Below are 12322 nucleotides of genomic sequence, written 5' to 3'. Positions count from 1 at the left end.
AATACAGAAAACATGAGACTGAACATTGAAGACATTGAAAGTTAAATATAAACAGAGAAAGACAGACAAATAAATCAAAGGTCCTGTTATATAATTACAAAAACAAGCTAGGCCTGCCCCTCTGACAAATATTGTTACAAATGCCAGCTCAATTGCTTTCCCAAGCAAAAGGGCGAGCTAGAAATGAGACCTGCTCAGTAAGATACATTTTATAAAGACCATATAAATAACAAACAAATTCAGTGTGCCTGCACAAATGAAATGAGGTTTACATTAAATTTGATCAGTTCAGTAGCAATATGTTTATGCTACCTATACCCATCATCAGTAAGAACATGAGCTATACCATACTTTTGAAAACAGAACTCTGCTGTTGCATATATGGCACGAAGTCTTCGATTTACTGCAGTTAGATGAAAGCTTGTCAACACAGGTGTGATGGAGCTTGTAGTCAACAATTTTTCAAGAGCTGCTCCTAGTGTACCACCAGCAAACAGCAACAGCCTTTCCCATGTAGTTTTTCGAAGCCTGGGAAAGGGCACAAACACAGTTAGGGCTGCAAATTAGCAATATTTTGCATAAGTACTTTAATCACCTAGAAAAAAATTAAGATACAAATAATACATACACACAGCATTGGTATAGAGGAGCCAAAATATCCAAATGATCTTGAAAAGGATGGCCAAAGCTATAATATGTTTTTAATAGGGAAAGAAAATATTACACTCTGGCAGAAAAAGGAATACCTCAAGGCGAAAATGTGTTTTGTTCTTATACCTTTTGCCATTGTCAATAAACAAAACAGCAGCACCTGACACATTACCACGAACTTCATAATGATGTCTATCCCCATTGTCAATCAGAAAATCAAATATGGCAGCATCAATCAAATCAAGTAATCGTGGACCACTCTGAGGGTTATAGATTTTGTTTGATTTCACACTCTCACAGTAGTTGCTCTCAATCTCCCACCTACACAGACAAAAACAAGAAAAAGGTAAATAAATTTTATTATTACTCATCTGTACAGCTAAGCCACTGCATATGTGACGTACTTAGCAGCCTTGTTTTCCTTGTAAGTCCTTTGCCAGGGGCTTCTAAAATGCTTCAATTTAAAGTTGCTAGGCAGCATTAGGATAACAGCACCCTCTAACCATACCTTATTCCCACAGACAGCATCACTGCGACTGCAATAGTGGCAAGTGCCATAAAAGCATGTATTATTCTTTCCTGGAACAAAAATTAATTACTGGAGGCAGGCTTTAATAACTTGGTTCCTTTATCAAAGCTCACATCACAAACATACCATCCACTGTAAAAGTTTTTAATAGTGATTTACTGGCCACTGGCATAATTTCTGTATGAAGATTAATTTTTCTTGCTGCTGTTATTGGCACTCTTCTTAATCCCAACAGTAGAGCAAGATGAAAAGCAGCTACCTCAGCATTATGACGGTCTTTGCCTGAATAAACAGGTCCTTCAATAACCTCATCTCTCTTGTACCTTTAAGGATCATATTGAGAGCAGAAATGTAAATATGTCAAGTAGAAGATGCAGACATTGAGAAACTGCCCTTGGCAACCAACCATTGAGGCTTAAACAAAGCTTGTTGTCCTCCTTCAAAAGTAATTAATAGTTTCAGCTGAGTTCCTCCTGGAGCATTTTGGGCCTTAACAATTTTTGCAAAACTCATAGTTTTTAATACACTCCCCAATAGAGGTGCCTGTGCTGGAACAATATTCCTTGCTCCCACCCACTAAAAAGAAATAAAGAGATAAAAATATGACTAGATCAGAAATTTTGAGATTTAGGAGTACACTCCTCACCTCCTTAGCAACAGACCACAATTGAGTACTGGTGCCCACTGAAGGTTGTAAATAAGTCCACAGTTTACTTATTTCATTGTGAAGAAATGGCGATAACTTGGAATATTTAAAAGAAATTTTTTTGACCAGTGTTTCAATTTTAAAAGAAAAATCTGAGGATGCGTTTCTTATAATATTTCCTACACTATTATAATTTTCTTTAACAGGTGAATCCAATAATATTACATTTCTGATGGTAGATGAAAAGACTTTGCTTTGAGCATAAAACTGAAAGAAAAAAAAACTTCACTGTTTTACGATCCAAAGTTTATGAACTTACATTCAGTGTGTGCAGGTTAACTTACAATTTTAGATGGTTCCGTTTGACTCAGCAGCTTGTTGCTGTCTGAGTTCATAACAAACGCAAAATAAAAATTGACCATTAGAACCAAAATTATAAGAAGAAAGAGTGACAAGAAGAGGCCTCTGTGTCTTGGAATCTGAAAGCAGACACAAAATTGGGCTATATGCATAATTTTCTATAGAATTAAGTTGTAACACACATCAATAAAAAAAAATTGGAAGAATTATTTTAATTCTGAAAAATATATAGCCTTACCTTATCCGGGCCCTTTCTGTTTCTTGAAATACCCATTGAAGACATGTATGACAGTGGGCAAAGGCACTTCACACGTAAGGCAGTAACTATTCAAAATGAGAATAGTTGACATTAATATTCAAAAATCAAATAAACAGGTCCAAAACACATCTGTCAAGGGTCAAGTTTAACTTTACAGTTTCAGCTTCCCTCTGTTTGCAGCAGTTTGCAGTTGTTTGCAGATATAGAGCCACTACACTACTTGCTGCTATTTGCAGTCCCCAGCAAAGTCAATATGAATATGACGCGGGGTATGTTCTGAAATTACGTGGCAGAACAAAAAGAGGAGGCGACCAGAAGAGACCACTTTTCTAAGTTCGGCATCGGCCGCCCTTAACCCTGTATTAGGGTTGTAATCTGACATGTCTATTTGAAGTTTAAGAACTCCATCAACTCCATTCATCCCAGCCATTACGTATGCCGTTTATGTCCAGACTTCGTTATCTTAGTTCTCTTCTTGCGCTTCAAAGTCGTCGCTAACTAACAAAATGGTAAGAAAAAGTAAACATTTCATAGCTGCATTCACTTTACTGGTTAGGTGTGATACATCCTATTGCTTATTCACTCATTCAGGCATTTACCTCCCCTTCCTACTGGTTTTACCCTTTAAAATTCCAAACCTGAATTATTTTTTTATTTTGAATGGCTGCTTCAACAGTCGTATGCGTGTGTCACCTGTCAGTGACTCTGGAGAGCCTAATATCATATATCTAAATTGATATCCTACTTATTTGCCCTAGACTTCTCCCTTTTTCTAGCATGTTTTGCATTTACTTTTTAGAAAGATGTTGTTTTCTTTGAGACACTGACCTGCTGGTATCAGTTTCTATTGTCAGTAATTGGCTCATTGACATTGTCCCTTATGTAAGTTCTAAAGGCCATATGACTTCCCTTAACTTGTTGTTTTTCTTTTTTTATTGCTTAACAGCAAAGTCTATTTGGATTTGGACAAAGTGCTGATATTGATGTTGTCCTTGATGGAGTTGAAAGCAGGAAATCTGCTGATATCAAAACTGAGGAAGGAAAAAAGGAACGTCACCTGCTGTATTATGACGGAGAAACTGTCTCAGGCAAAGTAGGTGCTTTGGTTTTGAAGCTGTCAATTTCATTTCAATATCATCACCATTATTTGGTTTTTGCATACATTCTTAAATGTGTTTTCTTCTTGTCTCTTATTTGTATTTTAGGTGAATGTTGCCCTTAAGAAGCCAGGTAGCAAACTTGAACACCAAGGTATCAAAATAGAATTTATTGGTCAGATTGATTTGTTCTATGACCGTGGAAATCATCATGAATTTACATCCCTTGTCAAAGACTTGGCCCGTCCAGGAGAGTTAATGCAAAATACAGCTTATAGTTTTGAGTTCCAGAATGTTGAAAAACCATTTGAATCATACACTGGGTCTAATGTCAGACTTAGGTAAATATGGTTAAATTGCACAGTGTTATGGCACTCCTTGTTCAAGACTTTTGCTTAAGCATATTCCTTTTACAGGTACTTTCTGAGAGTTACCATAGTACGAAGAATCTCTGATATTGTAAAGGAAGTGGACATTGTTGTGCACACTCTCTCATCATATCCAGATGCTAATAACAGCATAAAAATGGAGGTTGGGATTGAAGACTGTTTGCACATAGAGTTTGAGTACAACAAGTCAAAGTGAGTATTGTTCTCCAGGTTCTTTTCCTCAAAATTTATGCATACCAATTAACAAGGCTTTTGTCACAGATACCATTTAAAAGATGTTATTGTGGGGAAAATTTATTTCCTCTTGGTGAGAATTAAAATAAAGCACATGGAAATCGCTATCATCAAAAGGGAGACAACTGGTTCAGGTAAGAGATTGCTTGTAACTGATTTGCCAACAATCAAGCCTACAAAATGGTTTATTTTAATGGGTTAATTGTATGCAAAAAATGTTACAAAAAGTTTCAAAAATCTTTTTTTAATGGGATTATGTGGTTTTGTCTTCTATGTGTATGTGTCTTGGTATGGTATCTTGTTACAAACCCATCTAATGCATGCCTGAATTTGTGGTTTATTTTTTAAATCCTAACGCATCTTGTCCACCAAGTTTTGTATGTGGGAAGCTTTCTGTCCTTACAGTTTGTTGTCAATGTGGCTATACTCTCAGGGGTAATGATTTAAATTTGAATTGCGTGCGAGACAGGGTTTCACTTTTGTTGTCTTTCATGCATCTTTGTCTTGGGGGAGGTTGTCGGGCTGGGGTTGGATGTTGGCGTCTGTCCAGTACTTTTATTAAATAAGACAACTGATCTTAGGTGTCTCTATAGGTCCAAACTCTTACCTGGAGAATGAAACCATAGCAAAGTATGAAATTATGGATGGAGCTCCAGTTAAAGGAGAGAGCATACCAATTCGGGTATTCTTGGCTGGTTATGATTTGACACCAACTATGAGAGATATCAATAAGAAGTTCTCAGTCAGATATTATCTGAATCTTGTATTAATGGATGATGAAGATCGTAGATACTTTAAGCAACAGGTAAGATAGCTGTCTAGTTTATGATACATGCATGATACTGGTTTTTTAAATTACTGGATCACTTTATCATTGATATTTTATCCTAAGGAAATAACTTTATGGCGTAAAGGTGAAAAGGCCCGTAAAGTGGGCTCAGGCATGGCTCAATCACCAACTATGAACATGCCCACTCACTTGGTCAGTGGTGATCACAGCCGCCGTGAAGTCAATGTGGAATCTGACGCCGATGTTGTTAATGCTCCTGGTGTAGAAAGTATGAGACGCGAGGTAGATTCGCCAACAGGGGTAAACAATAGTGAAGCTACTGTGGATACCAGCCCAATTGTCCAATCGCCTCTAGAAGGTAATCCACCCCTCATGTCAGACTGAATTTTAAGCCTCTCTTCATCCAAAATTTGCATGTGTTCAACATATTTGCAAATTTATTTACTCTGAGTGATTCTGAGAGTTTTCAAATTTTGCCACAGCTTTTTAAACAACCATTGTTATGTTTTAAATCATATAGAAGGCTCAACTCTGCTGTTTAAATATGCAGTGTGATGTAAGAATTGTCAGCAAATGTTTAGCCGGCAACATTGGTGCTCTAATTACTTTTTTTCATTTTCTATGTATTTTACATTTAAGCTCATCAAATGTAGCAAATGTTTGAATTAGTTTGGAAAGATAAACTCTTTTTAGAATCTCTATCACCAATTTTACAAGGAAACAACCTGTGATCCTTAATTAAATGTTTAAAAAAACACTGAACTAATACATGTCATACTAAACTGTATTTTAAAATTTACCTGACAACTGCATGTGGTATTGTCTATCAAATTCTTTTCCACCGCCTTCTCTAAACGCTATGCAAATTTTAGTAATCATTTTTATGGAGTTCATTACCATATTACTGTAGAAATCCAAGTCTGGGCAGTTCCCTTCTGATTGTTTGTGATTTGGTTTTCTTGGCTTAATTCTTTAAAAAAAATTTAGACTCTAATCCAAAGTCTTTTTCCCATTTTCCTCCCCTCTGCTCTGATAAAACTTTCTGTTCTTATTTATGTTTCTCCTTTATGCCCTTCTGTAAACACTGATTTGAATCTTTAAAGACAATTATTTCAATGCAGTTGTGTCCCAATTTTCTGAAGTGCATGAACATGGTCCATCTTTTGCAGCCTTTAAGGAGGCTTCTGTGTTTCTAGTGTATTTTCTCTGAGTACTAGATGTTATTCAGACAAAAAAACAAGAGTAGTATTACTTATGCTCATTCATGAAAGTGTGTAACTCGTTGTCCGCCTCTGATTTACCTCCACTTAGGGAACAAGTCAGCAATTTCTTGAGTGCATGATACATACCATATATTCTAATGTTAACGACACTGGAGGTTAACCATCATTATTCAAAGTTTTAATGTAAGTCAATCATCAACCTTGAACAGATATTCATTTACCAGATGCATATGTATATTTTAAATGATAGTTTGGTGTGCCTTATTCGTGACATTCTAGTAAAATTAAGAAAATTGTTATTGTTCTTGGGTTAGCATCCCTGTAATATATGTACCTATATAGATATGTCTTAAGCAATACATTTAAATTGTATCATTTCAACATGTAGATTTTGCTATCAGTTTCATGAATTATTTTCGTAATCTGTCAGTTTGTTGTATGTAAGAAATTAAGGCCTTGGTTTCTTACTTGAGGATTACTCTATTGAAACTGAAGAATTATGACTGAAATATAGATTGTTGCAATTTCATTTCATTTAAATATATAAATATCTCTATCTAATCATGTGTATCAATTAACTGCTGGATGTCTCAACAAAAAGAAACAAACTTGTATCTCAAAAAGTTTTTAGGAAGTGTATTCAATATTGATCAGTTCATACAGTATATGAAATGAAAGTTTCCTTTTCATCTCTGTGAAATGGTGTGCTTCTTAGGTGAACATTTTTTTAAAATTTTTTTGGTTTATACAGGATGGAATTTCAGATTTAGTGGCCTATCTAAAATCACGATACGCTGTTAGAGGTCCTTGATTGCCTCACAGATTTAGTTTCATAAACCTAGATGAGATAAAGTTTGTTCAAGGGTATGCAATGTAAATTAAGGATTGATGACATCAAAATATTAATAATAGCTTTATTAAAACAATTTTTTGATTGCTATTTCAATGTGTTAAGTTTACAGTGTACATTTTGTAAAGCAAAATTACAAAATTTATGATCATTGTGCAAAGTTTATATATAAATAAAGTTATACCTACTGAAATTCTTTTTTAAAATTATATGATACAAAATTTGACTCAGAAGACACTGTAAAATTTGCAGCAGCTGCTAGCTATCTTCATCTGATGAACTATAGTCTAAACCTAGAATATTTGTTGACGTTGAAGAAGTGAAATGTTCCATGGTAGGTGCTTGAAGTGGGTACCTTAAAGAGGAGCTGCTCATTACATTGAATTCTAAAGGCTTTTCATCGTTTGCAGCAGAACTTGTGCAGCTGGATTCTCTTCCCTTGTCACATTCTCCGTCTTCGTACAAATGGTCATGCAGTAGAACAGGTGTTTCCAAGGGGTTTAGACACTGAGACCCTGAATCAGTGTCCACAGGATGCAATACTGGTATGTGTATGGAGCAAGCTGGAACAGTTTCGGTTAAAACAGTCATACAATTTTCTGACGTACAATTATCTGATTAAGTTTTTACCTACCAACGCTCCTCTTTTCATATGGACGCGCTGTCCATGGGGTTGTCTTTAATGTGCCATTGACCTTGTGAAGTTTCCTTACAAATGCTTTATATTCAGCCTCTAGGTAGCGTATCCTATCGCGATAATCTTCTATTTTCTTTTCTGTGTAGCAGGGTACTTCCGTTTGCTGAAATTAGATGTTATGAAATCCTTCGGTGAGGAGGAAACACACATGAGGCGCTTGACAAGGACCGTAATGTACATACTTTCAAAACAAAATCTAATTCATTTTTAATTGATGGTAACCAATACGATATTTCGTCAGAAGTTTTTAGGACAGACAACTTAGGTCTTTTCTCGGTTTTTACTGCAAGGTAATATACAAGTGGTCAATTGCTACTGTTAAAGATTCTTTTTTAACAAATAACACAAACACAAAAGAAGGTTATGTTTGGATTTACCTCCTTGTTTCTCCAGCCACAGTCTATTAAGTCTACCATAGTTTTTCTCACTATTCCTCGCCATATTTTCCTAGCTTTAGTTTGAATTTTGTGTATCATTCAGCGGTCAGAAAATTTGGAATTCAAATTTTTGTCCGCTGGTCCTTGAGCTTGGGAGAGGGAATTCACTCTTTTGTTTACAGAATGGTACCACTGTGGTTTTGCATTTTCTGACAAAGTAAAATTTAGCTCTTTTACAAGATAGTAGTTAAGCGTAGCAATTGTTTCAGTATTTTGAATAATCGCACATTTTGTTTCATTGTGCTTGTTTTATTTTCCTTACTATCGCAAAATCTAGCTACCCGAATAAAATACTACGTTGGCAACAACGATCGACGATCTTCCGTTGGAAAGGTAGCGGCTACTTTTGGATGGTCACGACTTACTGCATTTGACTGTGACGGTTGGGAACATTTTTTGTTTGAGGTAGTGCAGTGCGAGATTGAATTTAAGTTCTGTTCTTTGCTCTTTGCATAATGCAGATGGAGATGACGAGCAGTTCGACGCAACGTGATATTCTTAAGGTACTCATAACAGAAAGTTGGAGTTTTTCATTAGTGATGATATTTATGAAAGGAGTACACATTTATTCCGGCTGATCGTGTTGTACGGCAGTCATGGTTAACCATATTCTAGACTCCTTAAAATTCAACTCTCCTCAGAAATTTAAGTTTTTCTCGTTTAGATCTTTTACTCTTCATTTTCTATTTTAAACTGTAGAGTGAACTCAAGGAACTTGAAAAATGGGTAAAGCAGTCTGTAAACTTGGATTCTGCGCACAATTCCCAAATCTTGTCTGTAAAAATGCATCTGGAAGAATTAAAGGAGGATAAAATGGCAGCGTTAGAGTGGTCTTATGGAACAGTGCTTGTGATGCATCTTTGTCAAGATAATTTCAGTGATTCGCCTGTACTTGAGGTAAAATTGTACCCATTCATTTCTGATAATTTGTATTTTTTTTTCTAGTTCCCTTGTCTTTGTGTCGATTAGTCTGAAACTTGAACTTTATTCTAAGGTTTTGGTTTGATTTTTTCCTTTTACTGTCCAGATAATCTTGACTAAGTTAGTTAGGAACTTTTATTTAATTAGAAATCCGCCTGAGAAAATACTATTAATTAAAATCTGGAAACATTTTGTAAGGAACAACCTTCTTGTACCATTTTTACTACCTACACCAGAAAAGGACTCTAAGCTATTCAAAAGATTTGTGAAGCATTGTTTTGAATCTGTCAGGTGAGATTTTCAAGAAACCATTTATCTAGTAGCCTGATTTAACATAATATTGTAATTATCTTTTTCCCCCCCATTTAGCAAGAGTCTATTAGACCAAAGTGTAGCACTTGATATGGTTGTGACAGGTACTGTCACTTGTATAGTTGATCTTATTGAGCATCCATCATCATCATCATCCTTAAATAATATTTTAGATTTACTTTTTATGGAACTTGTGGAACCTTCATGCTCAATTTCTAAAAATGCAGTGGAAATTGTGTTGAGAACTTGTGGCTGGAAGGTGAAGGATGCTATAAGAAATGTTAGTTACCTGTTTTACTCTCAATGAAAATGTTATCACTTCTGACATTTATGGATTTTTTTTTTCACATGTTTCGCGACTTGTTTAAATGCTTTACAGAGGTTAAACCCGGTCCTTCTGCAAACTGGTGATAATCCCTACTTATCATTGGATCATGTGTACAAAGTGATTTTTGAATTGGTGTCCATTGAAAAATATTTAGTGTTAGGCTTCATCAATAACACAGAACTTTGCTTTATGCCTGGAAGAGAAGATCACGAGGCTGGTCTGAAATTTTTCTGCGAATTATTTGGCTCAAAATCTACAGTGGGACCAGACTTCTACACAACATTGTGGAATAACTTCTTAGTTCAGTATGTTAACTTAGTTTCGTTTATCTCTTTCATTTTTTCTTTTGCATAGTGCTTATTTCCATCAGCAATAGCAGGTTAATGTTTCTTTTCACCTTACAGTTGCAGAGAGATAATTACATGTGAATCTCAACTTCTTATTCTCGGGAAGCACACTTGTAGTATCCTTGGTCAGCCAGCTGCTCGTATGGACTGGTGCAGTTTGTTGGCATTTTTCTTTGAACATGTTCTGGATTTGAAAGTGGAAATTTCTTTTGTAACTGGAATGACAGACGCATTGTTACAATATTATTCCCAAGACATTGAGCCCTTGATGGAGCTTTTTAAAAAGCTATTGACTCCTAATACCATCTATGAGGTTTGTTGTGGGCATTGTTCTTTACCTTCAGGATCCAATATATCATAACTTCATTCTCTTTTCTAGTTTTGGTAGTTATATCTCATTCTTTTCCTCATACAGCGATTTGACCAAGCGAGAGAGATACTTATCCTAAAAATGGCTAAGGCCTATAAACTTATTGCTGGAGCAGGAGTAGAGAACTTGACTCTGCTGAAAAATCGTGAAATTTCCTGCCAACTTATTTCCTGTTTTCTTGGTACCTGCAGTTCATTCACCCCACCCAATGAAGATTGGTAGTTTTTTCAAAACGGATCTCCTATTTTAATTAATTTAAGCCTCTTTCTTCTTATTCTTCTGAAATTTTCTCAAATGTTGTAGGGTTTTACTCCGCAAAATCTTTGTCAAGCATCTGGTGCCATTAGATTTTCCTGCTGAAAAACGCATGAAAATGCTCTTGTACTTGTGGATTAATTCTGAAGGCAAATGGAGTGTATTTCATGAACTATTTTTGAAAATCAAACGGTTGGTAACATTCACTGTCTTGTTTTGAAAGAAGAAATAGCTATACGACAAATGGGCTACTTTGCAATTTTATGCTTTTGAGTATTTGCAGAGCTCGGAGCAGGGTACATAATATTCTATACATCATGAAGGATAAAGATACATTTACTCTCCATAACATGCATCTTCATAAGCAAAAATGTGAACTAGACTTTTACCTTGTGCATGGAAAGACATACTGCCATTATGCAACTAAAACTCTTGGAGCAGCCCTGGGTGCTTCTCCTAAATTACGGCTTTTGCTAACTAATTTGGTATCAAAAAATATAACTTGTGAAGATGGACCCATGCTTTCTGTAGGTGTAGTTCTGGTGTCCAATTTAATTAAATATCTTGCGTTTATTATTAATCTTTTTTCTGTTTTTGACTTTAGAAAGCTGTCAAAAAACTCCTTGTACCACCTGAAAACTATGAAAATTGTAAAATAGTTGACGGACTTCTCTATTACCTAACAGAATTGACAATTGATGCCAGTGCAATGATGGTATGTATTTCCAAAATTAAGTTTTACTTAGATGTTCTACAGTAACTTTGATAAAATTCTCTGAAATTTTACTCATGACATTTTGCAGAATCTAGTGTCCTTGGTGAAATCATGTGTTGAGGGGCATGAGATTGCATCTTCAATGAATTTAAATCGTCTCCATGTTGCAAGGACAGCCCTTCATCTGCTTAACGTAATTTTTCTGAGACTGTTGCAGCATATAATATTCCTGTGAATCTTAAACGTGCCATATCTTCATTTTAACCTTCTGAATTCTGCCAGGAAATCCTGTTTATGTTGCCTCATTTGGGATATAATTCTCATGTTTTGGATCACATTCTGCAGTGGGCCCAGTCAAAGAACAGCAGTCTTTCTATGCTCTCTGTGCGTTGTTTAAATAGCATGGCTGATGTGAAAACTTTAGGTATCTTCCTCTGTTGTTTGTTTTCACTTAAGAATTTAATTAACAAAACCAAATATCAATTTTGTTTTATAATTCTTGAACAGATACCCTCCACCACAATTATGTAGTGGAAGAGGTGGTACCATTATGCGTATGTATGATTAAAAGGGGATCTAGGAGCCAGGTTAAAGCTGCTATCCAATGTCTGGGAAAGCATGCATCGCAAAATCCATTCCGCAATGACCTTCTTAAAGAAATCCTTGCTGTAACTATTTTTATTATTTCTTCTCTTGCCATTAATTCACACATCATTTTGTCTAAGTTGTGTCATCATTCATAGATTATCTCAAGTCAACTTGCTGTGGCGTCTAAAGTGTCAGAGTCTTTTGAAAGAGGGGTCTCAGCGATTGGACATTTTGCTTCTGTATCCCTTTCTGTTCATTTAAAGGAGGAAGTTGAGCAGATATGTACATCACATGTGAGTCCAATATTTTAATTTTATTATATTT

At 35.6% G+C, this 12322-nt stretch overlaps 4 protein-coding genes across 9 annotated transcripts in view; 2 read left to right on the top strand and 2 right to left on the bottom strand.

The window, feature by feature from the left end:
* Nucleotides 1-70: 70 nt before the first annotated feature.
* Nucleotides 71-2664, bottom strand: LOC113204919 (glycosaminoglycan xylosylkinase). 2 transcript variants are annotated; one of them, XM_026420298.2, is made up of 10 exons: nucleotides 2601-2655; nucleotides 2425-2510; nucleotides 2171-2305; nucleotides 1827-2093; nucleotides 1587-1756; nucleotides 1307-1503; nucleotides 1056-1230; nucleotides 778-972; nucleotides 629-688; nucleotides 71-528 (listed from the first exon to the last, which is right to left on the bottom strand). In XM_026420298.2, exons 2-10 carry the CDS (start codon nucleotides 2467-2469, stop codon nucleotides 309-311), a joined length of 1464 nt encoding a protein of 487 aa, XP_026276083.1. In that variant the 5' UTR covers nucleotides 2470-2510; nucleotides 2601-2655; the 3' UTR covers nucleotides 71-308. The 2 variants fall into 2 exon arrangements, with proteins under 2 accessions (XP_026276083.1, XP_026276082.1); XM_026420297.2 differs by having other exon boundaries at nucleotides 2425-2664.
* Nucleotides 2665-2768: 104 nt separating this feature from the next.
* Nucleotides 2769-7221, top strand: LOC113204920 (vacuolar protein sorting-associated protein 26B-like). 2 transcript variants are annotated; one of them, XM_026420300.2, is made up of 7 exons: nucleotides 2769-2954; nucleotides 3392-3538; nucleotides 3651-3883; nucleotides 3959-4123; nucleotides 4193-4299; nucleotides 4747-4970; nucleotides 5058-7221. In XM_026420300.2, the coding sequence occupies exons 1-7, from the start codon at nucleotides 2952-2954 to the stop codon at nucleotides 5337-5339; spliced, it is 1161 nt and encodes a 386-aa protein (XP_026276085.1). In that variant the 5' UTR covers nucleotides 2769-2951; the 3' UTR covers nucleotides 5340-7221. The 2 variants fall into 2 exon arrangements, with proteins under 2 accessions (XP_026276085.1, XP_026276086.1); XM_026420301.2 differs by having other exon boundaries at nucleotides 2770-2954; nucleotides 4759-4970.
* Nucleotides 7076-8353, bottom strand: LOC113204923 (uncharacterized). Of its 2 annotated transcripts, XM_026420303.2 has the most exons (4): nucleotides 8103-8301; nucleotides 7908-8008; nucleotides 7663-7828; nucleotides 7076-7591 (listed from the first exon to the last, which is right to left on the bottom strand). In XM_026420303.2, exons 1-4 carry the CDS (start codon nucleotides 8164-8166, stop codon nucleotides 7287-7289), a joined length of 636 nt encoding a protein of 211 aa, XP_026276088.1. In that variant the 5' UTR covers nucleotides 8167-8301; the 3' UTR covers nucleotides 7076-7286. The 2 variants fall into 2 exon arrangements, with proteins under 2 accessions (XP_026276088.1, XP_026276089.1); XM_026420304.2 differs by lacking the exon at nucleotides 7908-8008 and having other exon boundaries at nucleotides 8103-8353.
* A 41-nt stretch (nucleotides 8354-8394) lies between these two features.
* The window catches only part of LOC113204918 (uncharacterized), a 19092-nt gene continuing 15164 nt past the window's right edge, over nucleotides 8395-12322 (top strand). The window contains exons 1-15 of one of the 3 annotated variants that reach the window (XM_026420295.2): nucleotides 8395-8544; nucleotides 8624-8665; nucleotides 8862-9059; nucleotides 9190-9374; nucleotides 9453-9675; nucleotides 9775-10028; nucleotides 10128-10383; nucleotides 10486-10658; nucleotides 10744-10887; nucleotides 10979-11222; nucleotides 11300-11410; nucleotides 11499-11603; nucleotides 11693-11834; nucleotides 11918-12078; nucleotides 12154-12291. In XM_026420295.2, the coding sequence (XP_026276080.1) occupies nucleotides 8624-8665; nucleotides 8862-9059; nucleotides 9190-9374; nucleotides 9453-9675; nucleotides 9775-10028; nucleotides 10128-10383; nucleotides 10486-10658; nucleotides 10744-10887; nucleotides 10979-11222; nucleotides 11300-11410; nucleotides 11499-11603; nucleotides 11693-11834; nucleotides 11918-12078; nucleotides 12154-12291 (2376 nt within the window). In that variant the 5' untranslated portion in view covers nucleotides 8395-8544. Of the gene's footprint in view, nucleotides 8666-8861; nucleotides 9060-9189; nucleotides 9375-9452; nucleotides 9676-9774; nucleotides 10029-10127; nucleotides 10384-10485; nucleotides 10659-10743; nucleotides 10888-10978; nucleotides 11223-11299; nucleotides 11411-11498; nucleotides 11604-11692; nucleotides 11835-11917; nucleotides 12079-12153; nucleotides 12292-12322 lie in introns of all 3 variants that reach the window. The other 2 variants (XM_026420294.2, XM_026420296.2) reach the window with 2 other exon arrangements.

Source organism: Frankliniella occidentalis, unplaced genomic scaffold (assembly GCF_000697945.3).
Source record: "Frankliniella occidentalis isolate FOCC.00 unplaced genomic scaffold, Focc_3.1 Scaffold14, whole genome shotgun sequence".
In the NCBI taxonomy this organism is placed as follows: Eukaryota; Metazoa; Arthropoda; class Insecta; order Thysanoptera; family Thripidae; genus Frankliniella; species Frankliniella occidentalis.
Note: the sequence above shows the minus strand (reverse complement) of the source record. Positions and strands in the feature narration are given on the sequence as shown.

Bases quoted from the DNA above. Each gene is read 5' to 3' on its own strand.
- LOC113204919 (XM_026420297.2), bottom strand. From the start codon at position 2,469: ATGTCTTCAATGGGTATTTCAAGAAACAGAAAGGGCCCGGATAAG. The intron at 1,757-1,826 runs GTGAGGAGTGTA...ATTTCTTTTTAG, and splicing joins TGTGGTCTGTTGCTAAGGAG to TGGGTGGGAGCAAGGAATAT. The intron at 973-1,055 runs GTACGTCACATA...TTGTCTGTGTAG, and splicing joins AAGGAAAACAAGGCTGCTAA to GTGGGAGATTGAGAGCAACT.
- LOC113204923 (XM_026420303.2), bottom strand. From the start codon at position 8,166: ATGGCGAGGAATAGTGAGAAAAACTATGGTAGACTTAATAGACTGTGG. The intron at 7,829-7,907 runs GTATGTACATTA...ATCTAATTTCAG, and splicing joins AATTAGATTTTGTTTTGAAA to CAAACGGAAGTACCCTGCTA. The intron at 7,592-7,662 runs GTAGGTAAAAAC...AAACTGTTCCAG, and splicing joins ATATGAAAAGAGGAGCGTTG to CTTGCTCCATACACATACCA.
- LOC113204920 (XM_026420300.2), top strand. The intron at 3,539-3,650 runs GTAGGTGCTTTG...TTTGTATTTTAG, and splicing joins GAGAAACTGTCTCAGGCAAA to GTGAATGTTGCCCTTAAGAA. The intron at 4,124-4,192 runs GTGAGTATTGTT...CTTTTGTCACAG, and splicing joins TTTGAGTACAACAAGTCAAA to ATACCATTTAAAAGATGTTA.